This window comes from Sturnus vulgaris, chromosome 6, assembly GCF_052056855.1.
Source record: "Sturnus vulgaris isolate bStuVul1 chromosome 6, bStuVul1.hap1, whole genome shotgun sequence".
NCBI classification, from domain to species: domain Eukaryota; kingdom Metazoa; phylum Chordata; class Aves; order Passeriformes; family Sturnidae; genus Sturnus; species Sturnus vulgaris.
The window spans coordinates 44,655,544-44,680,684 of NC_142248.1; the positions used below are offsets into that span (position 1 = coordinate 44,655,544).

Genomic DNA, 25,141 nt, shown 5'->3' on the forward strand with positions numbered 1-25,141 from the left:
CGAGTTTCCTGTGCAGGCAGTAAGAAAAATGGGCAAAAAATGCACATTAAAGCAAATATTGTTCAACTTACGGCAGTGCTGTGCTCACACAGGCCACGAGTGCCAGGGCAAGGACAGGGAGGGAGAGCTCTGACTTCATCTGCACCAGCTGGAAACTGTGGAGAAATAAAGGCATGGATGTGTCACCCCCAAATCACCCCTTGCACTCAATTAAAGTGTCAGGAGAAACAGGGAATAAGCACAGCAGAAGATATTCCCAGTCTGGGATTAAGTCTACCAGAAATGGGGACAAGAGTGGGTTATATGGCAGGATTTTGAAGAGAAAATCACTGGGGAGGGGGATCACCATTTTTCCTTCAGTGGGGAAGGCAGAGGGCAGGAATGCTGTCCCAGCCCTGGACAGGATGAGGAAAGGAAGGACAGGAGCCACCAGGTTACTCTCCACTGAAAGGCACAGCCAAGGTGTTACTCACAGCAACATCTCTCCCATACTGGATCCTGTCTCGGATTTGGCCTGAAATAAAAACAAAGGAAACCCATGAGGAACCCACAAACTGACTGGGTATCACTGGGGCAAGGAAAGTCTTCTCATTTTGTTTGCAAGAAAGGCATCAACCCCTACTCAAACCTTCACTGCAAGATATTCTCCCACATTCCTGTTTTATGTGATGCCACTGAAGGATTTACCTCCTGGATAAAGCATTATTTCAAGGTGCTGACAACACATTATCCTGTGAAGAGAGCATGTCATATGGTTTAACCATGACCTCTGCTGTATCATGGAATCATTTGGGTTGGAAAAGCCCTCTGAGATCATCGAGTCCAACCATTCCCCAGCACTGCCCAGCCCACCACTAACCCACGTCCCCAGGTGCCACATCCTTTAAGTCCCTCCAGGGATGGTGATTCCACCACTGCCCTGGGCAGACTATTTCAATTCCAGGCCATTCTTTCTGTGATTTTTTTTCCCTAATATCCAATCTAAACCTCTCTTGCCACAACTTGAGGCCATGTTCTGTATCTTCATGGTGCAATTATTTTCTGGGCCATCTCACCACAGCCTGAGACAATCTCAATTCCTCCTTGCTTACCAGGCTAGCCCCTGTCTCCTCTGCCCTGACAGATGCAGAGCTGTACAAAATCTCCATGAGACAATGAGAATTTTTATTGCAGAGACCTGCAATCCATGGCACATGTCTGGGAAAAAGACACGCTGTGTGGAGGTGAGGAATTACCTTCATTGCTGCTTGTTGGAAAAGTGGTGGCTACCAGATAAAAGATAAGGTAAATCAGTTCAGGGAGTCTGGAAGGAATATTTAATCTCAATTAAAATGGAATAGCTAATTGCATTCAGGATTTGATTTCAAAATAAGTGTTAGAGGATGGAAAGTCAGCTCACAGCTCCTGAAAGTCACACTTTGCTGGCAGCTGATGGCCCTGGACACATCCATCACAGAGATGACATTTCTGATCCATGGCTTACAGGTAGAACCCCCTCCAAATTTTTTTTTTTGGGCTGTTTTTTTCCACCCTGCTTGCCTTTAAAACAGAGCTATGGGATGTAAAAGCTGTCTGTCCATCCAGCAGTGCTCTGGCATTATTCCAACTGGCATCAGGACCAAATGCTTGGATTTTGCTGTATTTATTGCTCCTGCTTCAGACAAGTTCATCCCAAATGTGATTTGTGGTGTAGGATTACACGCAGTCCATCCCTAAGCCTCCTGAACATCAACTTGAATTCATCACATTTTGATGGAGAGAGGAGTTAAGGGATTTGCATGCCTTGGTATTGCTCTGCCCAGTGGAGGCTGATTCTCAGGAGACAGCTGGGAACAGGACAACAGGGGAAGTCTCACAAGGCCTTCAGAGGATGGACCTGATCTCTGTAGGAGTTTTTGGACAGATTTAGTGGCAGCAGCAGGAATTATCATGTCTTTTGCCACACATCCTACAGCCACACAGCTCTCTGAGAAGGGTGGAATGGCACCAGAATCACAGTGACAGTGATGCTGTGTCAGGCTGGCTGCATGTGAGGGCTGATTGCTGAGGATGTGGGGCTACAGAACCCCAAGGAGTGACAGAACATGTAGATCACACCTTTTTCTTGTTTTCCTCCCAGTGGTGTGATTTCCCAGCTCTATGCCCTGAAATCTGTGAAGCAGGACAGACTCTGGGGTGATGGGCTGGTGATTTCCTTGGGAGGCCAGAGCTCAACATCCAAGTCAGGGCTGGAGGAGGCAGATGCAAACCCTACACTCTGAAAGCAACCACGGATTCTTCCCTCTCTTGGCAAGAGCAGAGACCTCAACAACTCAGATTAGAGGAACCTGAGAACCCTCAAACCAACCATTCACTTAAATTCAACATTAGTAAATTAAAGAGGAATAGCTTTTAAATGACAAATGCTTATGACCTCTTTAAATGTCAGGTTAAAAATAGAAAAATAAGACAATATTCATCTTTAAAACACCACAAAATTGATGTCACCTACTTTCTCTGGCACCGTTTGCTGTTTCAGTTCCTACACACATAAGCCACCCATAAAACTCCCAGGAAATAATATGGCTCACCCCATAAATGAGAATTATCTCTTTGCCTTCCCAGCCATGTGACCTATTCCCAGAAAACCTGACAGGTCAGGAGGTCGAAATCAGAAATGAATGCTTAAAAAATGAAACATTTTCAATTTCCTTCCCCGCAAGCCCTTAATCGTCACAAACAGAACATTTCTGCTGTTGCATAAGTGAAAAGGAAGTGATTTAGGAAACGACCCTTGTTTACCAGATTGAATGTCCCATATTCTTCCCTCAGAAAGTGGGTCAGAAACCCTTGAAAAGTCGTCTGGTCTCCCCATGTCCAGCGGGCTCGATTGAGGTAGGATGAAGCCGGCAGATAGAGATAAGGCAGCAAACCAGCCAAGAAGCATAAACCCAACTTCAGCAAATGGCCTAGGGACAATTCCTGCACCAAAATATGTCATATTGCATAACAATGTTTATTTTAGTTTAATCACGCTGGAACTTCAAGAACAGATAAAGAAAAAAACATCAAATATATTTACACAGAGCTGATCTCTCAATTTATAGTAAGTCCCTACAAAATGCTATGTTAAACCTTACGATTTTGTGGATTACCAGGAAACTGCATCAAACTGATCTCCTTTGCATGGCAGGGTGAAATTTAAGTGAAGCAAATAATATTAGCTAGGACTCATGAGTATCATACTCATTGCATCTTTCACATTTAAATCATGGCATGACATGCATAGATGGCTGGAGCACTGCAAGGCTGAGATAACCCACTTTGCAGCGATTAAGAGTTGGCTGGTTTTCCATCTGGCAAAAAAAAAAAAAAAAGACCCCCACATAAATGCTCTCCAGTACAACTGCACACATCATCACCATCATCAGGAGTCAGTTTTGCCATTTACTTGATCGTGATTACTGGCTAAATTGGATAGGCCAACTTTTGGGGTGGGATTTTCGAGACTGCCTAAGGGGTCAGGGAGACAAGACTTTCAAAGGGCCCTCTGTGCCTAACTCCTTTAAGTGCTTTGGAAAATCCCACCCTAGAATATTGCACGCTTGCTTTGTCGTTAGCCACTGCCCTGTCAATCAAAGCACTTCCTCAGCATTTGGGGTTACTGGGAGTGATGATCTGTGGAGCAGAGAAAGCAGCTTGATAATGGTGGTGGTCAGAGCTCCTTCAGAAGAAAGGTGGCTCGTTTGTACTTTAAAAAGGCAGTTTTCCATCCATTACCCATCCTTTCAGTGGTTTCCTGCAGCAGGCACTACTGGGCTGTCCAAAGTATTTCCCAGGATTATTATATTGGCACAGCATTGCCCTTGCTGGAAATCACAGAGGTCTCTCTGGACCTCCTGCTCAAAAAAAACCAAACAAATAAAAATCTGTTTAAAGAACATAAATATATTGCAGAAGTGATTCTTGATTGTGTTAATGGAAATATATGTGGCCAGAAAAGGGGGTTGCTGGGGATGCTGAAGAGATTTTGGATCAAGCTTGTCTGAGTGCCATCACATTTCTTGCAGCTCCACCCAGGCTGTTATACCCTGTGCCACTACTGAGAAGCACACAGGGTGGATGTGGCTTTTGCTGGTTACCACCAGGGAGCCAACACACACAAACTCGTCTCCAGGTGAGCTGATGGCATGGGAAAGTCTGAGTTTTTAGCTCCAAGTATTATTTTAGCTCACAGAGTATCTGCAAGCAGCTGGGGCAGAGCAATCCTGTGCCAGGGGACACAAGGGAGTCACAGATCACCAGCATGAGCAAAGGACCTAAACTATGATCACAGAATCCCAAAATGTTTTGGGTTGGGAATGGTTGGGAAGGGAACTTAGAGATCATGTTGTTTCAACTCCCTGCCTTCCACTATCCCAGGTTGTTCCAAGCCCTGTCCAGCCTGGCCTTGGACACTTCCAGGGATCCAGGGGCAGCCACAGCTTCTGTGGGCACCCTGTGCCAGGGCCTCCCCACCCTCACAGGGAAGAATTTCTTCCAATATTTAAATCTAACCCTGCCCTCTATCAGTTTATAGCCAGTCCCCTCATCCTATCACTCCATGTCCTTGTCAAAAGCTTTCTTGCAAACCCTCTTTAAATCAGACCCCTTGAGATCAGTGGCTGTGGTGTCAGACTGTGACTTCAGTGGGTTATGATTAATCACATGCATCAATTGAGAAGTGGCACAAGTTCTGGGGGAGAAGAATTAATCCCAGCCTTAGGAAAACAGAGGTGTGGGTCAGTAAATACGTACCCTCTTCCTGAAAAGCCGTGAGAGAACCCAGGGCACAACACAAGCAACATAAAGCACTATGGTGTGCTGATTGCACAGACTGAGCCCACAGCAAAAGGCACCCAATTTAGAGATCTGAAAGGGGAAAAAAAAATTAAAAAGTCACAATTACTATTTACAAGTTTGCAAAAAAATATCCAGAGATCAAAAAATTTCAGCACAGCATCCTTACAGGAAAAAGGCAAATACACCAGTGAGCACTGGTCAGTTGTAACAGAGAACTCAGGGGACTTTTTTATTAGTTACAGAGAGATTTCAACTCTTTAACAGAAAACATTCTTTAAGAAGTGTCCAGCTGAACAGCCATGCCTCCAGGCACACAGAGATCCTGTGCAGCATCATCACATCCTAACAGTGTGATGAGTCAAATTCCTGAGCCCAGCTGCACAGGGGAGGCTGCCCACCAGTTCACTCTGAATGACTTTTCAGAAATGTCCTGAAATAAAGCCATTATCTACAGAAATCTCACTTTTTTTGTAACAGGAATTATTTTTCTCCTCTTCATTAGGCACACAGGGCTAAAGTCAGTGTATAAACTTCCTAAGCCAGGGGAATTAAAGGTGATACTGCTCATTATCTAAAAGCTCAAGCCTGTTCCAGTGCCCAATCACTCTCTGGGGGAAAAACCTTTTCCTGATATCCAACCTAAACCTCCCCTGCTTGTTCCAGTGACTGGTGAGGGTGGTGTGTGAGATGCAAACACTTGCCTTGATGTAGTGATGGGATGGCCTTGTAATTTTTAATTAACTGCTCAGGATTCCATGCTGGACACTGCCTTGCCATGGAAACACCTTGCTTTGCTGTAAGCTCAAAAAAAAAAACCCTTTATGAGAGCTGCCTGGCAGGGCTCAGAACCACCTCAGTAATTTTTTAAGTACATTAATGAACTTCAATATGATGTCTGTATGACCATCTGATTTATGAAAATCACTGCAAGCTTGCTGTTGGCAGCCTGGCTTCTTCCAGGCGTGGGATGCCAGACACTCAAAAAACCATTGGAACAAGCTCCTTAACTGCTTCTGAAAATCTAATTTTGAAAATCCCATTGGAAACCGGGCATGTGAAATATGGGAGAAGGTTGGAAAATGCCCAGCTCCATGTCTGTGGAGTTCAGGTTGTAGGGATCTTGGGACACTGCTCATTAGAAAATAATAATAATTTAAAAAAAAATCCAACGGTGAAACAAGGTCTCTGTAGCCATTGATAAAACATGTTATTTGAGAACTCACGAAGCTGAGTAAAGTACCACTGCAGACTCCTGAAATTCTAGCCTAGCCTGACAAAAATCCCTTTATTCACACAATTTATAGGAGTCACAGCAGGCAAGTCTGTCGGAGGAAAAGAGATCAGATGTTCAGGCAAACAAAACTAGAAAGAACAAGACTGCTGAGCAAAAATATCATTTGGCTGCCTAGTCTGTTCATAAAGTAGAAAATATAGCATGAAATTTAAAGTCTCTGTGTTTAACAATGCCATTATTTTAGGGGCACATTTAATTTCAAAAGAAAAACTGACTGAAAATTTGCTTGTTCCCGTTTTTTAGTTGAAACCTGGTTTCTGATTAGATGAAGTTTTCTGTAAAATACATCCATTTATCCCGAAGAAAATTGCCAGTCCTTAAAACAAAACCTTGAACACCCACAGCCTAGCTTGTGTCTTTGATGCAGGATGAACTAAAATGTTTAGATTGAAATGATTTTGGTTTTTTTCCCTCCACCCTGTGGATATTAAATCAATCAATCCCAAACTCATCCAACAGGTCCCAACTCAATCCTTAAGCAAAGTGGGCAGGGTTTTTTCAATGTTTGTCACTTTTGAACATCCAGGTAGGTCAGAGATGGACCCTACCCAGCACTAGTGCTGAACCAAGACTCAAAATGTGTCCTTTTTATTTAAACAAAACGAAATCAGCAGTAAATTAATGGGAAATTAAACAAACAGCCGATATAATCAATTATGAAAAAAATAAAGAACTATACACTTTGCTTGAGATGTTTTACCTTTGATCTCTCTTTTGCAGTGGATGCCTCCTCAAAACGAGCAGTGAGAGCCATCAGCAGCCCCACAAACAGATTGTTTAAGCTGAAAACCTCTGCTGTGATGGACCACTGCCATGTTAGACGAGAAAATGAAAACACCCCCGCAGCAAGGATTCCTCCAGCATATGAGCCAGAAAGCCTGCAAATACAGATAACATGAAATCTTCTTTTCCAACAAAAAAAAAAAGCCTACTTTATTGTCCTTCTTTTTTTTAATTTTTTTTTTTTAAACATACTGTAGCAGCAGCAATGAGTGTCACCCAGCACCCTGCCAAAACATTATATGGTTAAGATCTCCCTAATAATTTCTCTGCTAAGGATTGCCACTGGGAAGAGCAGAGGCTCTGCCAGCCACCCAACACCAAAGAACCTGCTTCTTCTTGCCATGAAAACTTCCAGGATTGGATTTGGTTCAGGAATCCTGATGAGTGAAGGGAGTCATGGCTTTAATGGGATACTCTGGAGGAGATGCCAGCGAGGGTACAGCCTTAATTCATCCAGGAGCTGAATTAAGAGTGGATTAGAGCCATTGAGGATGGACAGCATTGGCAGGGCTTTCCTAGGGGGTGTTTGGGGCTTGCAGCACCCACAGTCCCAGCAGGGACAGGTCAGGAGTGTGGGAAATGGGTGCCAGCTCCAGCAAGAGGGAGGGAGAGGGTGAAGCACCCACAGCTGGGATGGCTGTGAGCTCAAAGCTGGCCATCCCTGTGACTCCCAGATGGGATTATGGCACACATTCCCCATGGAGATGCCTGCCCAGCTCAGCACAGGGAACCCACGAGGTGGAATTCAGGAAACCCATTCCACCACAGTGGCTCTTCCCAGCCAGTCTCACTGGGAGCAGCTCTGGCTGTGCCTGTCTGGAAGCTCTCCCCTTTAGGGAGTCACCCTGAAAAGATGCAGGGTAGGGCACCACAATCAAGCTTTATCCAAAAACACAAATAGCTGTGGCTGTGGTCAAAGCTACACTCAAGAAATTCACCATTCCACTGTAAGACTCAGCTAGTCTCCACCACAAATTGGGTATTTTTCTAATTCCACCCCAGACATGGACACTTCCATTGAATCCTAACAATTCTAGCAGGTTTAAACCAAAATAACTATAAGCTACCCCACCTCTTCATTGAGCTACATGTGTGATTTCCACGTGAGATGAGTCCTCTACAAGGACTCCTCTCTTTGTTTGCCAGAGTATCTGAAGGCATCTGGAAAATGAGACTAATGATTTTTATCTCCTTTGTGAAGCATTTTGAGATCTGCAGGATGTAGCCAAAGGGTGAGAAGTATGGAGATAACATCGGGAAAAAAGGAAACAATTCTCAGGGGTTCCAAGTCAAGCTCAAGGTGACACTGTGAGTTCAACAGCAAGACTGTGGGAAGAAGTCTTAAAAAATAACAGAATTGGGAAAAAAACCTGAAGAAAAATACCAGGAAAGGACAGCAGGACTATGTGTAATTAAAAACTAACAGATCCCCAATAAACAAATCCACTTCATAACGTTCCTGTTTTGACTAAACCATTTAAACAGTTCAAACTTTTAGTCATAAAGAAACAACTTCATAAATCCCTTTGACATTCTTGCAGGGAAATAACGTAAAAAAAGGTGAGACAACTTTTCCAAAAATCTTCTTCAGAAAAGCAGCATTTTAGGCAAACATCCCAGTCGTTCACCAATTCTCCTTGTCTTTCCCAGGAAAGACTCAAACATATCATGAGAGTTCAAATGAGATGAAAGAAATCCTGTCCTCTTGATAAAACTCAAACCTGTGAGTCGAGTTTTCTGAAATAAGGCTTAAGCAAAAGCCACTCAACCCAAAGCTTAAAGACTTATCCCAGCTCTGTGGCACAGAGGACACCTCTGCTCACCAACCAGAGCAGGGTCAGGAGCCCAAACTAAGCCCAGCCCACAGACCTGTGTGTGCACAGAATCATAAAAACAGTCACAGAATGGTTTGGCTTGGAAGGGAACTCAAAGATCATCCTGTTCCACCCCCTGCCATGGGCAGGGACACCTTCCACTGTCCCAGGCTGCTCCAAGCCCTGTCCAACCTGGCCTTGGACACTGCCAGGGATCCAGGGGCAGCCACAGCTGCTCTGGGCACCCTGTGCCAGACCCTACTCACCCTCTCAGCCAAGAATTCCTTCCAATATCCCATCCATCCCTGCCCTCCGGCAGTGGGAAGCCATTCCCCCTTGTCCTGTCCCTCCATGCCCTTGTCCTTGTCTCTCCTCATCCCTCTTGGGGCTCTTTTAAGTTTTGAATGGGGTTCTAAGGTCTCCCTGGAATCTTCTCCAGGCTGAACAACTTTTCCCAGGCAGCCAAGCTGCTGAGCTCCTGGCTCACCTCCTTTGTGAGGAGGACAGCCATGCATGCAGCACTGAGCTCCTCTAAGTGGAACAGATGTCAAAAACCAAATGGGAACGTGTTGCATTCTTGAAGAACATCAATAAAACAGCTTTGGGAAGTGCAAGTTGGAGACCAAGGGTTTTTCTGCAGGTTCTGTTACCAGCACTGATGGATTTGTGAGTTTGCTGATTCAGAGGAAAACTCTCAAAAGTGGAAGCAATCAGAGCAGGTATGTCCAGAGGAGGATGAAGAGCACCTGGCAGAAGAAATGCAACAATCTACAGTGTAAAGCAGCACCAGCAGGACAAGAAGAAATTAATCCCATGTGATTGTCAGCATGATTTTGGGGCAAATTAAATCAATCCTGCCCTGCAGCTGGGGTAGCATGGTTTTACAGCTCATTTTGATCAGCATGAGGGTCTCCATGCTCCTCTGCAGCCTCTTGGAATTCTCCAGCACAGAGTGATTGTGACACATCTCTCCTGCCTAAAAGCCAAGATGACCTCAAATACACACACTGTCCAAGGAGGTGACAAAAATTTCATGGAAAGAATAATCAAGTATTGGAATGCTTTGCCTGGGGAGGTGGTGGAGTCACCATCCCTGGATGTGTTAAAAAAAAGATTGGATGTGGCACTTGGTGCCATGGGTTAGTTGAGTGTTAGGGCATGGGTTGGACTGGATGATCTTGGAGGTCTCTTCCAACCCAGATTCTGTGATTCTGTGAAAAAACCTCAGGCATGGACAGCTCAGCCACCTACACCACTCTGGAGCAAAGGCTAACCTCAAGGTGGAAAAGACACTGATGGGTGTTCAGTGATGCAAAGCAGAGTGAGATGAAAGAACTCTCCAGAAAAGGCACAAAAACGAGAGTAAAACAGAGATGGGAAAAACTGAAAAAGTAAAGGGATGGGGCAGAGCTTTGAAACTGAAGTCAAGAAGCATAAAGCCAAGAATTTTTTTCCCCCATCCCTGGCAGTGTTCCAGGCCAGGCTGGATGGGCCTTGGAGCAATGTGGTCTAGTGGAAAGTGTCCCTGCCCATGGCAGGGGGTTGGAGTGGAATGAGCTTGAAGGTCCTTTCCAACCCAAACCAATCCGAGATTCTGTGATTCTCCAAAAAGCACAATAAAAAATTGCAAAGGAGGGCAGTGCAATCTACAGCTGAAGATGCTGGTGACATGTTACATAAGGAAGCAGGGCATTAGGGAGCCAGAAGATAATGGCTGCCTTAATTACAGGCACAGAGAGAATTCCTGTGGTATTTTGTGGAAGAAGGGAAATGCAAGAGCTAAAGGAGACCTCCCATAACTCCAGCAAGAGCTCAGCAACCCAGTGACCAATGTGGAGAACACAAAGAGGCCACTTGTTGTGTGGAAGTTAAGGAGCTTTTCATGGCACATAGTCACTTGTCTCACCAAAATCAAACACCAGGCCTGGAACTGACCATGTAAATATTTCCTGCAGTGAAGCCTCGCTGGACAAGAAGGAATCACAGAGCTTTTTGGCTCAGCCACCCTGCCTGGAGGCTTCCCAGGTGTGCCAGGAAACATTTGGGTTTTTTCCTGGAAATACCTCCCAGTTGCTTAACACTGTCTTTCCTTTTGACAGCACATCAGAGAGCAACAGAGAATTATCCTCACTCAACTTCTACTCATGATTCTGTCTTTAAACACATTTTTCAAATTGAGTTGAGGTGCTACAAAACATGGCACAGACATCAAAAGCTGAATCCTCGACCAGCCTCGTGGAAAAGCAACATCTTAGGAGAGCTTTACCCCAATGATTGTGGGGAGCAGGGAGGGTAGAGAGCTGCTCCCCCAAATCCAGCTCGTTTCCCCAGTCTTTGGGCCCAGTATGGGAAAGAACAGCCCCAGCACTCAGGAGTCAGTTCGTGAAAAAAAAAAAAAATAGTTGAAGCCATGGGAAAAGTGGGAAAATCTTCATGACCATCACTTAAAAATACACTCAGAAGAGACAGAAAGAGTCAGCAAAGGAGAGGTCACACAGTCCTTTGTGATAAATATTTTCCCATGGCATCCCCAAAACATAAAAGGAAAAGACTAAAAAAAAAATTATGATTTTGTTTTCTTTTCAAGCATGCAAGTGAAAGAATGTGCTGCTGGGTCTCAGCTCCAAGGATGCAGCCAGTAGGAATTTGCCTTAATCAGGACTATTTTAACTGCAGGTTTTATTAACAGTTTGCTGGAACATTTGGGAAAACTGAAATTAAATATTTTAACCTGGGTTTCTTTTGCAATTATAGTTTTTAGCTTCTCATTTGTCGGCAATCATTAAAATGTGCAAGTTTGCAATTTAAAATTTAGCTTTTCCTTTAAGTTTGGTAAAATTTTCCTTTAGCCAAGGTTACAAGTCATATGCATTCAACAAAAAAACTCCACCAGCATTTTTACTTTTTATTTTGAAAATAATGGAAGACATTCTATATTTAATAATTCCTCAAAATGTATTAAATGATCGGCATAAAACTATACATGGATGGGAATTGGAATTTAATTAAAATGTTTTCGTTAAATGCAATCTTCAGTGCACCGGATTCATTAAGAAAAGTAAGATAATTGGAATGGTTTCTATTTGAAGCTGATGTATTTAACATTGGCAACACCTATCTGTACCTAGTGAAATAAGCTGATTATTTCTGCCTTCTCTTCCCTCCAAAACTTTACAGGCAGGAGATCTTAGTCTTGCATCTTTTATTTTATTATTTTTTTATTAGGCAATGGAATAAGAAAAAAACTCTCCTGATTTTTAAAATCTCCAATAATTGACTAAATAATGGATTATTTTTTTAATTTCTGTCTCTCCCTGCAGCTGCAGATGATGACCCTGATGTTGGTGGTTCCCTGTTCACTTCCACAGACTCATCAAACTCACAGGTACCTCACCAGCAACTTCTGTCTCTGCAGTTCTGTGGCTTTGCAGCAGCAAAGATACATCCCTTGAATGTATTTTTATTTCAAGGCAGTGCACTAAAGAGTTAATATTTTGAATTTAAGAGGTTTTGCTTGTTAATCAATCAAATTTTTTCGATGCAGGCTAAACAGAAAAGGATGTAGAAGACTCAACAACCAAGCTTCCCTTGATAAATTTTAAGCGTGAGCGAGCATCGGCTCTGAAACAGAAGAATTGTTTAAAAATTAAAATCCAAACACGAGTTTAGGGCTTAAGTAACAATAATTATCCCCAAAAACCCCAATCCCTGTGGGTTTGCCTGCCTCTTAGCCACAAACACTCCATGACAAAAGGCGGTTTCTCTTGCTCTCAGCGCTGAAGAGCCAGCTCAGGTACTACAGGGAATAGCAAACCAGATTTTATTCTTCCTCAAGGACCTGGAGCTCAATAGCCACTTAAGCCCTGCCCGCAGCAGGAGGAGGAGGAGGAAGGAGAGCAGGGCTTGGCTCATCTCTCCTGGTTGAGTCCCATGGTCACAAGGAGTGAAAGGAAGAGAGGCAGAGCCACCATAAAATAAAACCAAACCAGTCTGGTCACAGCCAACCGCTGTCCTTTATGTCAAACGGGACTTCAGCATCCCACAGCTTCAGCATCCCCACACACCCCGGATTTTTGGGATGGGGGTGAGCAGGCAGCACCCTCACCTCCCACCACACACACATACAGAATGCCACTTCCCTCAAACCCAGCCAAGGACTTCCTGACTTTTCTTTCTTGCAGTTATTTTATGGAAACGCCACAGTTTGGAGAGGGGATGGTCCAGGGTGGTTAAGGAGTGCTGAGACAGTGAGGATTTTGGCAAAGGGGAGCTGGTCCTTACACCCTCTCACACACATCCTCCTGGACTGCAGCGGTCCAGTTAGGACACTGCCTCTGAAGGACATTGTCTCTGCCCATCCCTTTGGAAATGTGGACCTGTGAAGGTCACCAGCACGTGCAAGAGGCATCTTGCACCCCATCCCTTGTGTTCTGGGGCCAAGTCATCTTGGATCCTCCTGCTGGGAGGATCAAACTGCTCTGGGATGGCAGCAAGGACCTCTGTGGGTCCACGTTGGGTCTGGACAAGGGATGGGAAGAGACAACTCATCAGGGGAGTGAGGAATGAGACATCCCAACCTCACACCTTGCATGCTCCAGGATGTCCATCACCACTGCAGCAGAGCCTGCCTGCCTGCAGCAGCCCCTTGCCAAGAAAGTTTGGCATTTAAATTCAACACCTCCATGCCAAGCTATTCCAGAGCAGCTCAACGAGTGGAACAGCTCATGACAGATCTATAAAATGCACACAGGGCTGCGCTGCTTTAAGAAATATCACCCCACATTCACACTTGAGTTGTATAGACCGTGCTTCCAGCCATTACAAATGAGAACTTCTCTCCTGGTGTCTTTGCAAGTGCAAAGGCTGTATTAGTTCAATCCATTATTTGATTCACAATCCTTGGAAAATAGATACACCTTTATCCCAGGCTCCTGTAATAACCAGTGCCTGCTTCCAGCAGCCAAAAAACCCCAACCCGCAGTAGGAGCCGACTTGAGCTATTTAAATGTTTTATAAGTTGGCTTTTTTTTTTTTTTTTGGGTAATTGCAGAAACTTTTCCTAATCTGACATTTGTTAAAACCCCTTATTAGAAATTATGCAGCCGCAGAAAAAAAAAAAAAAAAAAAAAAAAGAAAAAAAAAGAAGAGGGGAGCGGGGAGGGGGGGCGGAAAGGAAGGAATTGAGGGGGAGAGAGAAAAAAAAAATAGAATAAAATATAAAATAAAATAAAAATGAGCTGGCTTCACAATTACCAAGTCAGCCCATGCAGCCCTTCGCTATTGTACGAGTGGCATAAACCCCCCGGCGGCCTATCAGCTCCCTGGCAGGCAGGGGGCTGCGCTATTCAAAGCCAGAGATACAAGCTGCAGGGCAAAAACCTGGCAGCTCCCATCTGACCCCCCAATCCCCGGCTGGTGACAGCTCCAAGCTCCATGGCAAATTAGCCCTTCTCACATTACAATTGCAGGAGACAGATTCCATTAGCGGTATCTGAAATTGAGTGGAGAGCTGCTCCGTTATCAGACTTGACTCATAAGCGCCGCTATTAATCAGAGCTATGATAGCATTTATATATTTCAAGCTATCTGCCGCCGCTGTGATATTCTGCTACAAAGGGTTGATGGGACTTAGGGAAGGGAACAATGGAGCTTTCTGGGAAAAGCAGAGTAAATCAAGAAAGTCTGTGACTTCCGCACATTCTGAAGGGATTGCGGTTTACATAAATTTTCTCCCAATTGGAGATTGAGCTCTTCCTCATCTTACACATGGGATTTAGTTGTCACTCAATGGTAACAGCTGTGAAAAGGTGAAGCGGCCCACCGCTCAGAATATTGCCTCCGCTTTTAAAGCAATTAACCCATGAACAGGAGGATACCTGGTGATATCAAAGGGATTAAGCCAGGCAGTGCATTATTAACATTTCCTTGAACTAATTCTAACTCTGACTAGCTGTCAGAAAAGACTCTTCAGTCTTTAAAAAAAAAAAAAAAAAAAAAGAAAAAGGAAAAAAAAAAAAAAAAAAGAGTTTTTTTGCCCTGCTTTTTCTTCTCCCCCCGCTCCCCTTTTCAAAATGAAGCAGAGTTACTGCAGCCTCGTGTGCCTACTTTAGAGCCAAATGCAAATGAACAGATTTGGCAGCGTCTTCAAACAGACTGAACTCAGCGCCGGTTTATTCTGGGGACAAGTGGGAAAAAAAAAATAAAAACAGATATGTGATCAATTAGCCAGAGGTCACGGTAGATTTTCTAAAAGCAAATTAGTACCTGAGTACATTCCTTTCTCCTCTCCCTCCCTAAACTTTGTAACTACTTCTCGCTAAGCACAGCTGCTTTCCAAATGCCTGAGACGTTCCTGCTGTGCTACAACAGAGATAATCTACGATAATCTGTAATCTGGAAAAACCCAAACACGCCCTGTAAGGAGATTCCTCCTTCCCCAAATTTCTTAATTTCTCACTCTGGTTGAGCGGGCACTGGCTCCTCTCTCATCCCTCCATCTTCCCCAAGTCACATCCACAAAAAAAGGGGTCAGAGTGTTCAGGGATGAATCCTGCTCTGGCAAACCCGTGTACCCCAGGGACGTGGAGCATTTCCTCACTCCTCAGGGCCAGCACACAACTTTTCCCAGCACAGAGCACTTTTAAGGGAGCATCAGCCATCAGGTCCCTCTGAAATGGCCATGAAGGTCACTGATCCTCCTCAGGGACCTTCCCACCTGAGCTCCAGGACACACACCCTGGGAGCCAGAAAGCTCAGTGCCATCAAGACAGTCAAGTGCCACTTCCAAAACATCCCAATGATTTCAAAATGATGGAATAATTTTGATTATTTCATTATCCAACATGTCTAATTCTCCTTTTTGTTGGTGGTGGGAGAAGAGTTGGCTCTGGGTTTTATATACACTCACAGTCTGATGCCTGGAAGGTTCAGTGGGCAGGGAATACAATATATCTATTTAAAATATAACAGATATATAAAAATACAGATGTATAACATATTAATCCAAAAGTTAATATGATACCCAGAAAAGCAAACCAGAGAGATGTGAACTGCTAAATTTAATGCAACATCTTCCCCCTTTTCAAAAACCTGTTCTTAACTCAGCCAGAAAAAAGCTGGCAAAAACTTCCTACAAATACCAGGGCAATGACACCGTCCACTCTGCTACTGCCTCTGCAACAAAAAACAGCTTTGTGTATTTAGAAACCCCAAAAGAGCCAAACTACGAAAGGTATACACTGAAAAAAAAATGCACTTAGAGCAGGGGAAAGCTTCCTATTTCTCTTTGCAGCAGAGAATGCAAAGAATGCATCCCCTGTGCAGAAAATGACACTTTGGCAATCATATTATAAGAAGATAATTGGTTTACTTTGTAAACTTGCTATGCTTTGCCTCCCACAGTAAAACAAATAAATAGTTGTTTAAAGAAACAATCCTAGAGCTGCACTCGCTGAGTCCTAAAAACATAAAGCAGCTCCCCCCCTCCTTCAAAACAAAGATGAATTATTTGCCTCAGTTACAAACAGTCCGAGAAAACTCTTTGTAAATGGCATTTTACAATAATTACAAGCAATTTATTAAGACTGTGCGGGGAGGGGGGGGAATCCATACTTGAGAAGTCACTCAAAGGAGCAAAGGGCTCGTTCAGCGATAGTCTGGATTACTGACAAAAAGGCTTTCTGCATCAATGTGCTGCGACGTAATTTTTGCTTCGAGAAGAACAATCCAGGCTTTAAAAAATAATGCAATTAAATGAGTAACATCGTATATTACAACACAATAAAAATTAACAAACGGACGTGATGCGGCGGCTGCTTCCTCTCGACCCCCGCGCTGCCTGCACGGAGCATCCCGCCAGCCGTCACCTGGCAAAGGAGAAATCTGCTCAAGGAATAAATTCCACCCTAATCCCGCACGTGCCACAACATCCCAAACACCACAGAGGGAACGGCGACTCTTCCCCTTAAGCAATAAAATCGTCCCGACCTGCCGAGGAATAAACTCCGGGAAATGACTCAAACAAAAAGAATCAATGGGGAATTTTATAAAACAGAACAAAACCAAAAAAGAAGGGGGGGAAAAAAGGGAGATATTTACTGTACGGGGATGCTGGGAGGGAGAGAGGGAGGCACAGCAAAACCCCGTGCGAGGATAAACAGCAACCCTGCCCGGCTGGCGGGGAGAAAAGAGAGGTTTTAGAGGTTAAGTTCAGGTCAGACGACAAATGAAATTGTAACAACCCAACTGACATTGTATAATGTCTTCTTCACTCGATCAATAGGGCAGCGTCAGCCCCATTTCCATAGAGATGGCTTCCTCCCGGCTGGAGGGTGGCTATTGTTTGAGCAGGCAGATTTGCCACTTGAACCGTGTTGCTCCCGAAGGATGTGTACTTCATCAATTATTTGTACTCCTAACATCTACATATTTTCATATTAACATCCACGTTTCGCCTGGCAAGAGGAGCAGGTGCTGATTTTGCCACTGGTACCTTGTAGGTGTCATCCCACAGGATAATTTTATTTGAACACAAAAATGAGGGGGGATTTGATAGACCCGTTTAGTCTCTTTGTGAGCCCAGTTTAAAACACACCACATGACTCTCAGACTGCTACAGCTTCAAGCAGACAGTGACAGTGAGCACCTCCTAATTTTTTTCTTATAAAAGTAAATTAAAAAGCAATATTTTTTCCTTTTTATTGTTTTAGCCAAATGAATATCCCAAAAAATAAATCAGTTTTAAGGTGCTTGAAAGGAAAAATGTACCACTGTAATTTGGAAATAAAACTGAACTTACAATTATTTAAAAAAAATAAACATCAAATACTACTAGGCTGAATAATTGATCCTGCCAGTATCTATGAAATTATTTTTATAAGTCTTAATAGTTTTTATCATCTCTTGCTTCCACATTTTCCGTTCCTTCATGCAAATTCTGAAATTGATAGAAGCGCCGTCTTCCAAATCCAATTAAACAACAACAAAACACCTAAACCTTCAGAAGTGCTAAAGCAATTCCCCAAATAATTCTCAAATTCAGCCTGTCATTTCTCTCCTGTACCTTTATTTCTCTAAAGGAACGACTGCATCATTTCCAAAGCACAGAGCGGGCACACAAGGAACTGTCACTCTGCGGTTCAAACTAAAAACTGGGGAAGATCTCCCAAAAAACTGCCATCATGGGAATAACCATCATTAAAAAAGAAACCAGAACCAAATATAGAAAACCTCCAGCAACTCCTCGCAGGAGTTTTTAACAGAATGGAGCTGTGCTCTGATGCTGCTCCGGGCGCCGTGCACGGGAGGGCAGCGCCACTTCCAGCCTCCCAAACGGGCTGTGAAATACAGGATATTAAATTAAATAACGCCGGCTTAATTACATGTATTAGCCACCAGTGAAAGCAATCACTTTAAATGCCTACAGAAATATTTAGGAAGTACTCAAGCAATTCCGGTAGGTGTGCTTTGGAGCTGATGCTGTGTGCAAGGTGACGTGCAAAAAATCTTCAGCGGAGGAAGGTGGACGCTGTGGAACCAAGTTTAAGTGAGCTCAGGGCTCTCAGGCTGCACAGAATCTGCTCCCCACCACCTCCCCATCTATTCCTGCTTTTATTTCTAGGTTGCTTTCACTCCCTGGGAAGGTTTTCCTGAGGGGTGGGAGAAAAGGGCTTTTGTCAAAATAATCCCGGTCGGGAAGAGCCCCGTCTCATCCCCAAGCGCCCCGATACCATCCGCAGCCTCAAAACGTGCCCTATTTTCCCTGCAAAAGAACATCAGAAATTGTTTATACGGGTTGCCATAATCCTCTCAAATATGGGTCAGGCTGAGGTTAAGAGCAGCCAGAACTTGCACATCAAAGACGAGCAGGGTTAACAAAAAACCCCACAAGCACGTGAGCATCCCGATTGTTCCCTGTCCTCCCCAGGTTAGAGGTCCGGGGAGGAGGCTCCGGACATTCCCCGCAGCCCCGGGGGAAGGCAGGGATGCTCTCCCTGCTCCTCGGGTACCACGGGCAGGCAACTGCCCACCCACCTCCGCCGGGAGCTGCAATTAAACCAAGTTCACGGTTTCCCCATAGGTGAAGCTCATCCTGTTAATTTAAACAGACCATCTGCATCTTTCGAGAACGACAAACTTCATTAGTTCTGGTTAGTTAAACCGAGCGGTGATTTGTGATAATGAGCCTGAACAACCTGTCACGGCTGGGCAAGGGAAAGGGCGCACTTTTTATTACTGCTATTATTATTATTTAACAGAAAAGAAAAGGGGTGTGGGGGAAAATAAAAGAGGGGGGTAGGCTTTTGTGCGGGGAAAGAAGGTCAAATTCAGATTAAGTTACTGTTAGGTTAATCAGAGGAACTAATTAGGGAATGGGGGGAACGCTGGTCTGAAGGCCAGCAGGGAGCAGAGGGAGCCTTGGGGCACGTCCCGAGCCGCTGGGGAAGCACCACGAAGCCAAGGAAAAAAGCATCCCCGAGAACTTTACCTGAAAACCGTGCAAAAAAGCAAAGAGGCAGCAGCTGCTCCCACCAAGCCGCAGAGGAGATTGACTCGGAAGGCGGGGGAGCCGCAGGGCAGCCCCGTGGCCACTTTGGCCAGCAGCGTGAACAGGGGGTAGCCCGGAGGGTGGGCGACCTACGGACAGAGGGACACGGGGTTGGAAAGGGGGAGAGGCTGGGAATGGGAGAGGACAGGAATAGGAGTGGGAGAGGATGGGAATGGGAGCAAGGCAGCCCTGAGCGGCTCCACTCCCCCAGCCACCCCCAGTACCTATCCCAATCCCAGTCCCAATCCCTGGTATCCATCCCCAACCCCAGTACCTATCCTAAATCCCAGTACCTATCCCCACTCCTGGTACCCATCCCAATCCCTGGTACCCATCCCAATCCCTGGTACCCATCCCAATCCCTGGTACCCATCCCAATCCCTGGAACACATCCCCACCCCTGGTACCCATCCCAGCCTTCAGTGCCCATCCCAACCCTGGTACCCATCCTAACCCCCAGTGCCCATCCCCACCCTCAGTGCCCATCCCAGCCCCACAAAGATTATTTTTCCTCCGTGGATCTGGCTCCACGCCTCGTCCATAATAATGAGGCGGCGAGGAAAAGGAGGTGCCACGTTTCATTAGCGTGCCTTAAAGGGCTCCTTGTTTGGGTTCACAGTATATTAGGGTCATTCAAAAGGCTGTTGTTTTTTTTTTTTTTTTCCCTTTTATTTATTTTTTTTTTAAAAGGAGCTTCTCAACTATTTTATTGGTTAGCAAGTTGAAAGACCACACTGCTATCGGATTACCACCGCGCTGACAGTCCTAAGGTCTTGCCTAAAGGGATCATGCACCATAATAAAGTTTATTAAATAATAAAACTTATTAAAATTGTTAACCCGATTTATTTTATTCTCCCCAGCTTATACAAAATTTGGGTTGATAATAAGCCAGCTACTGTATATACAGTAAAGCCTTTGCTTTATAATTTAGTTTAATTGGATTTAAAACTTGAAGTAAATTGTCGCGTGCTGTACTTATAAGTTAGTAAAAACTGTGGTTTGAAAATAAATTAATCTACTTTACTCCATGCTTAATTAAACTTCCTTAATTCCTAAAACTGTTAATGAGAGCATTGATTAAACAATAAAACTAATACTTACTCCAAGCTCATATGCGGCTGTGATCAGCTCCCCTGTGAAAAAATAATGTAAAACCAATAATTACTATTAGGAAATGACACTCCTCCAAAGTTTTCAAAATCCAAATGCTTGCATTGGGGTTTTGCATTAATTTGACTGGATAAAACTGTAAATCTGTGGAGATTTAACAGCATGAAATTTTCTAAGAATATTTTCTCCCTCTGATGTCATTGCACAAAATATCTTTTGTATGTTTTCGTGAGACTTTTATGAACAGATAAGTGAAAATATAGGTAGGCTCGGGCAAAGAATGGCCTGAGATACTCAAAATGCAGACGTTTGTGTGTGTGTATTTTTAATTTAAAACCATCTGACTCAATAACTTTCAAGCACTACAGTTTGCAATGCTTAAGCTGCATTGTCTGTTCAACAACCCAGTTGTTTCTCATTAAAAAAAAAAAAAAAAAGAAACCAACATAAAACCAGAGCTTTACAGTTTTTAAAGAGGAAAAATATAATCACTGATTACGCAAATCTGCATCCATTTATCTGGGAATGATTCTGTCCCTTGATGCTAAAGCAATTCTGCTTCACAAGTAACTCTTTTACCTGTCAGTGGACGCTGCACCCAGAAACAGCATTTAGATTAGAAACAACATTCAGATTTTGCATTTTGTTTGTAATTTATGCCAGGATAAATAACTGCCATAAAAAAAACGCATGTTAGCAGAATACTTGGCATTTTTATAGCACTTGACACTGGAGCATTTTGCAGCAAATACTCCTGAACAACATACACTGAATATATTCAATAGGCATAACACATTCAGGGACCAACAAAATTAAAAATTATGGCTGGTTTTCCTTCTTTCCCTCCAATTCCATAATCCAATTTTACTGGTCCAGCTAATTTTGCAAGCACCAAGGTCATGGCAGCATTGTTAGATGGGAAAGGTCCAAACGAAGGGCGCTGGTGGCTTTAAATGCCAAATTAAGAATATCTTAAATTTCTGTACAATCACGTCCTCACCATGCCATGCAGAGGGGGGGAAGGTGTTGTACAAATGGCACCTTTAAATCCTGACACCACAGTAAATGCTGCATTTTAAAACAAAGATGCAAGTCAGCCCATTACTGCTAGTGGCAACTTCTGCAGAATTAGAGCTGTGGCCTGGCAATGGCTGGGGACAAAGTTGCCACTTTTTGCACCAAAATCTCTCAGACACGGAGTTTCCTGCACTTGCTATTCTTATTTCAGGAAAACTTCACCCTACTGCAACACAGCCCCCAAAAAGTGGGTGCAATGGGAAAATAATCCATCCCAATTCTGAGCCCTTCAGTGCTCAGCAGCTCCAGCATTTCTAGGGCATGGTGAGGCTGGGGAGGGATAAATCCTCCTGCACACAGCAAAGGATGATGATAATAAAGGAAACCCTAAATCTGGCACTGTAGAGGGTCCCCAGTGTGCAGCAGCTGGTGGTGCCCATCACCCAGCACATCCCTGGGATGCTGCTCCCAAGCCAGGCATGGATTCACCTCCACTGAAGTCCTTCTGGGATGCAGCAATATGTGCACCTAAACCAGCAAAACGTTAAGTTCATTCGCATTGCTGTGGCATTTATATCAAGGGCAAGAATAACCCCAAAGAAATAAAGCCACAAATCCACCAGGAAGCTGCAAAAATAATATGAATAAACCACTGGTGGAAGCCACTGCCAAGCTTTGAAAGACAACAGCACAACTTGGCCTTGTAAGAATTAAGGAAAAAAAAACAAAACAAAAAGACCTGCAAAAATTAAGCTCACAGGCTGCAGGCCTGTTGAATTCAAGTGGGAAAATCCAAATAAGTACATAACACCCACTACTTGGGATAAGGTTAATTCTCCATCTCCCACCCACACACCTGAGCATCCCTTACAGCCTCCATGGGCTGGAGGAGTGAGGAACACTAATATTAAAAAACAAAACACACACGCACACAGCAAAACACACACAGCACCCACAAATTTAGTTTCAATGTTTTGTGAGATAGAATGATCTGTGGTATCTTCAGGCACTGGCTCAAACTGAAAAGTTTATTCTGTCCAACTCCACAAGGCCAGGAGTTGGACTCAATGATCCTTGTGTGTCCCTTTTAACTCAGAATATTCTGTAATTCCTGATGTAAACAAGTTTCTCACTGCCCAGTCTGACTACCCCCAATAAAGGTGATTTATTCCCAGCAAGTTTGGGAGCTGATGTTTGAAACATCACAGGAAACATTTGGTTGGTTTCTTTCTTTCTTCTTTTTTTTTAAACTTTATTTGATTCCTTTTTTAGCTATTTTAACATCTGTGGATGTTTCTGAATTGCAATTCCTTCTCCTCCCATTATTCTCTCATTCATTTCTTTATTCTAACACTCAGTAACACAAGCAAACTGCCAGTGGAAATACCGACTGCCCTTGACATTTTTGGATTACTGCAAATTTTGGGAACAATTAAAAATACAGATAGCTTTAAAAATAAAATAAAACACTAGGCTCCCTGTCTGGAAGCAGATACAGAAAATCCTTAAGCAGCTCTTTACTCACAAAAGTAGCCTCAGTGCTTTTGGTGGCACAAGTTTGAGCTCTGTGCTCAGGCACAGGCAAATTAAACACCTTGAGCAGGGCCATGCACAGACATTCCAGGGACTCCAGCTGAGGAATTCCATGCTCAAGCCATGAGAAATCAGGGCAATAATGCCCCAAAAAAGTCCTGACACTGTGATGGGACACAATGCTGGCTGGGACAGGCACAAGGGGACAGCAGGGATGAGCCTGTGGCTGCTCAGTCCCACTGAACACATGGAAGCCAGGCAGCAAATTTAGAAGAAAATCCAGAAAATAAATAAATAAGGAGAGACAAGGAGTGAGGTCACAGGGCTGGTCAGGGGACACTGTCCTGAGAGATCTGCTCTAACAGCACAATCATCCATGGAAAGGGGAATGAACCCACGTGCTGTTTGGTTGCTCGCTCTGTCTACTGGGATAATCCACATCAAACAAAAAAAGGAATCTCAGCATCCATCCCTCACATCATCAGGAGAACCTGCATCCCTCTCTGCAAAGGCTGCTCATGGTTATTTACATCCCAGAGGGAGAATCCAGCTCAAGCACAATTAAAAACAAGGTTCCTGAGGCTTCATGCAGCACGGACAGCTCAGAGCACAGGGTGCTTTCCACAGACAAAAAATGAGCAAAAATTATAATAAAAACCAAAATGGCAACAACTGTAAATATATCAATCATCACATATTAATTGATTCACCCAGAAGGAGCAGAGCCAGCCCTTTTAGTAACTTGGGAGCAGAAGCAAAAGCCATCAGGATGCACATGGCCAGCCTGGCCAGTGCCTCTCTCTCTCCACACATCCTAAGCCTGTAAAATACATGAACCCATTAAAATGCCATTCATTTAGAAGGAATTTCATGCACAGCTTGGATTTGAAACCACTGATAACCAGGAGGCACAGTGTTAAGCAGAGCCACTAAACACTTTTCTAGGATGACACAGAAAGAAAGTATCCTGGACACTTGTTCCATGAAATAAAAATTATCAACATAGTCCCAAGAAAAAACAAGCCCTCCTATCTCCAAACCACACACATGAAACCAAAGTGTTTTTTAAGCAAGAACAAGTTAAATCAGTAAAACCAGAGCAGGACCAAACAGGAGAACTCTGTCCCACCCGTGGGATCTGAAGTGCCAAACACAAAAATTCAGACAGTCTGACACTGTCAGGAAGCTGCACTTCCAGACAGTCGGATCCAAAGATTTCCCTGCTGCACAAGCCCAGGGAAGTGACAGTGACAGCACATCTGGCAGGATGGCACATCTGTCTCCTAAAGCCACCAGCTGCCCCTAGGGCCCCTGGCTAAATCCTTTGCTGAAAGGCTCAAATACAGGCAAACCATTATGGGGTGGCCCGAGGGCATCAGCCCCAGGGGAGACCTTGCTGTGCTGACCCCACTGCCCCGAGGGGCGCCCACCCCAATGCAGGGTGTCCCTGCTGCACCCACCTGTGGGGCCAGTGCCATCAACCCCAATGGGGTGAGCACCCCAAAAGCGGCTGTACTGCACCAGTGGCTACAGGGACCTCATGGGACCAGCAACGCTATGGGGTGACAGCAGTGCATCTACAGCATGAGCATCCTTATGGGGTGACAGCCACCCTCTGCAGTGACACCAATGCCCCAGTCTCTATAGGATAACAGCCACTATAAGGGGTGACAGCCCCTTATAGGATGAGCATTCCTATGGGATGACAGCCAACCTAATGGGGTGCGAGCAATGCCCCAGCCCCTCTGAACTGAGCAACCCTAGAGGGGTGAGAGCAATGCACCGGTCTCTATAGGATGAGCATCCCTATGGGATGACAGCAAGCTTATGGGGTGACAGCAATGCACCAGCCCCTCTGGAGTGAGCAACCCTGCAGGGGTGACACTGATGCACGAGTTCCTACGGGGTGACAGCAACCCCATGGGGTGACAGCAATGCACCAGTCCCTAAGGGCTCGTCCCCCCACCCCTGCCGAAGCCTGACCGCGAGGCACCAGCCGCTACGGGCCGAGGGTCCCCACCGTCGCCGCTGCCGTGACCCGGTACTTTACCCGCATCCCCGCCGGGCAGGGCGGGCGGCAGCGTGGCCGTGTAGAGAGCAGCCACGACAGCGCCCAGCGCCCCGGCGGCTCCTCCCGCCCCGTTCCCTATCCCGATCCCGGTGCCGATGCCGGTGCCGGCCCCGGTGCCGGTCCCGGCCCCCGCTCCCATGTGCGCCGCCA

The 25,141-nt window shown here is 44.7% G+C and overlaps 1 protein-coding gene and 1 long non-coding RNA gene across 2 annotated transcripts in view; both read right to left on the reverse strand.

Moving 5' to 3' along the window:
* The window catches only part of TMEM260 (transmembrane protein 260), a 32,162-nt gene extending 7,032 nt beyond the window's left edge, over positions 1-25,130 (reverse strand). The window contains exons 1-8 of the mRNA XM_088166373.1: positions 24,971-25,130; positions 20,362-20,393; positions 19,199-19,347; positions 6,816-6,993; positions 4,777-4,890; positions 2,782-2,961; positions 474-514; positions 72-155 (exon numbers count right to left, since the gene is read on the reverse strand). Coding sequence (XP_088022499.1) covers positions 72-155; positions 474-514; positions 2,782-2,961; positions 4,777-4,890; positions 6,816-6,993; positions 19,199-19,347; positions 20,362-20,393; positions 24,971-25,130 — 938 coding nt within the window. The remainder of the gene's footprint in view (positions 1-71; positions 156-473; positions 515-2,781; positions 2,962-4,776; positions 4,891-6,815; positions 6,994-19,198; positions 19,348-20,361; positions 20,394-24,970) is intronic.
* The window catches only part of LOC148223468 (uncharacterized), a 51,512-nt gene that overhangs the window by 11,342 nt on the left and 15,029 nt on the right, over positions 1-25,141 (reverse strand). The gene's annotated exons all lie outside the window — the stretch shown is intronic.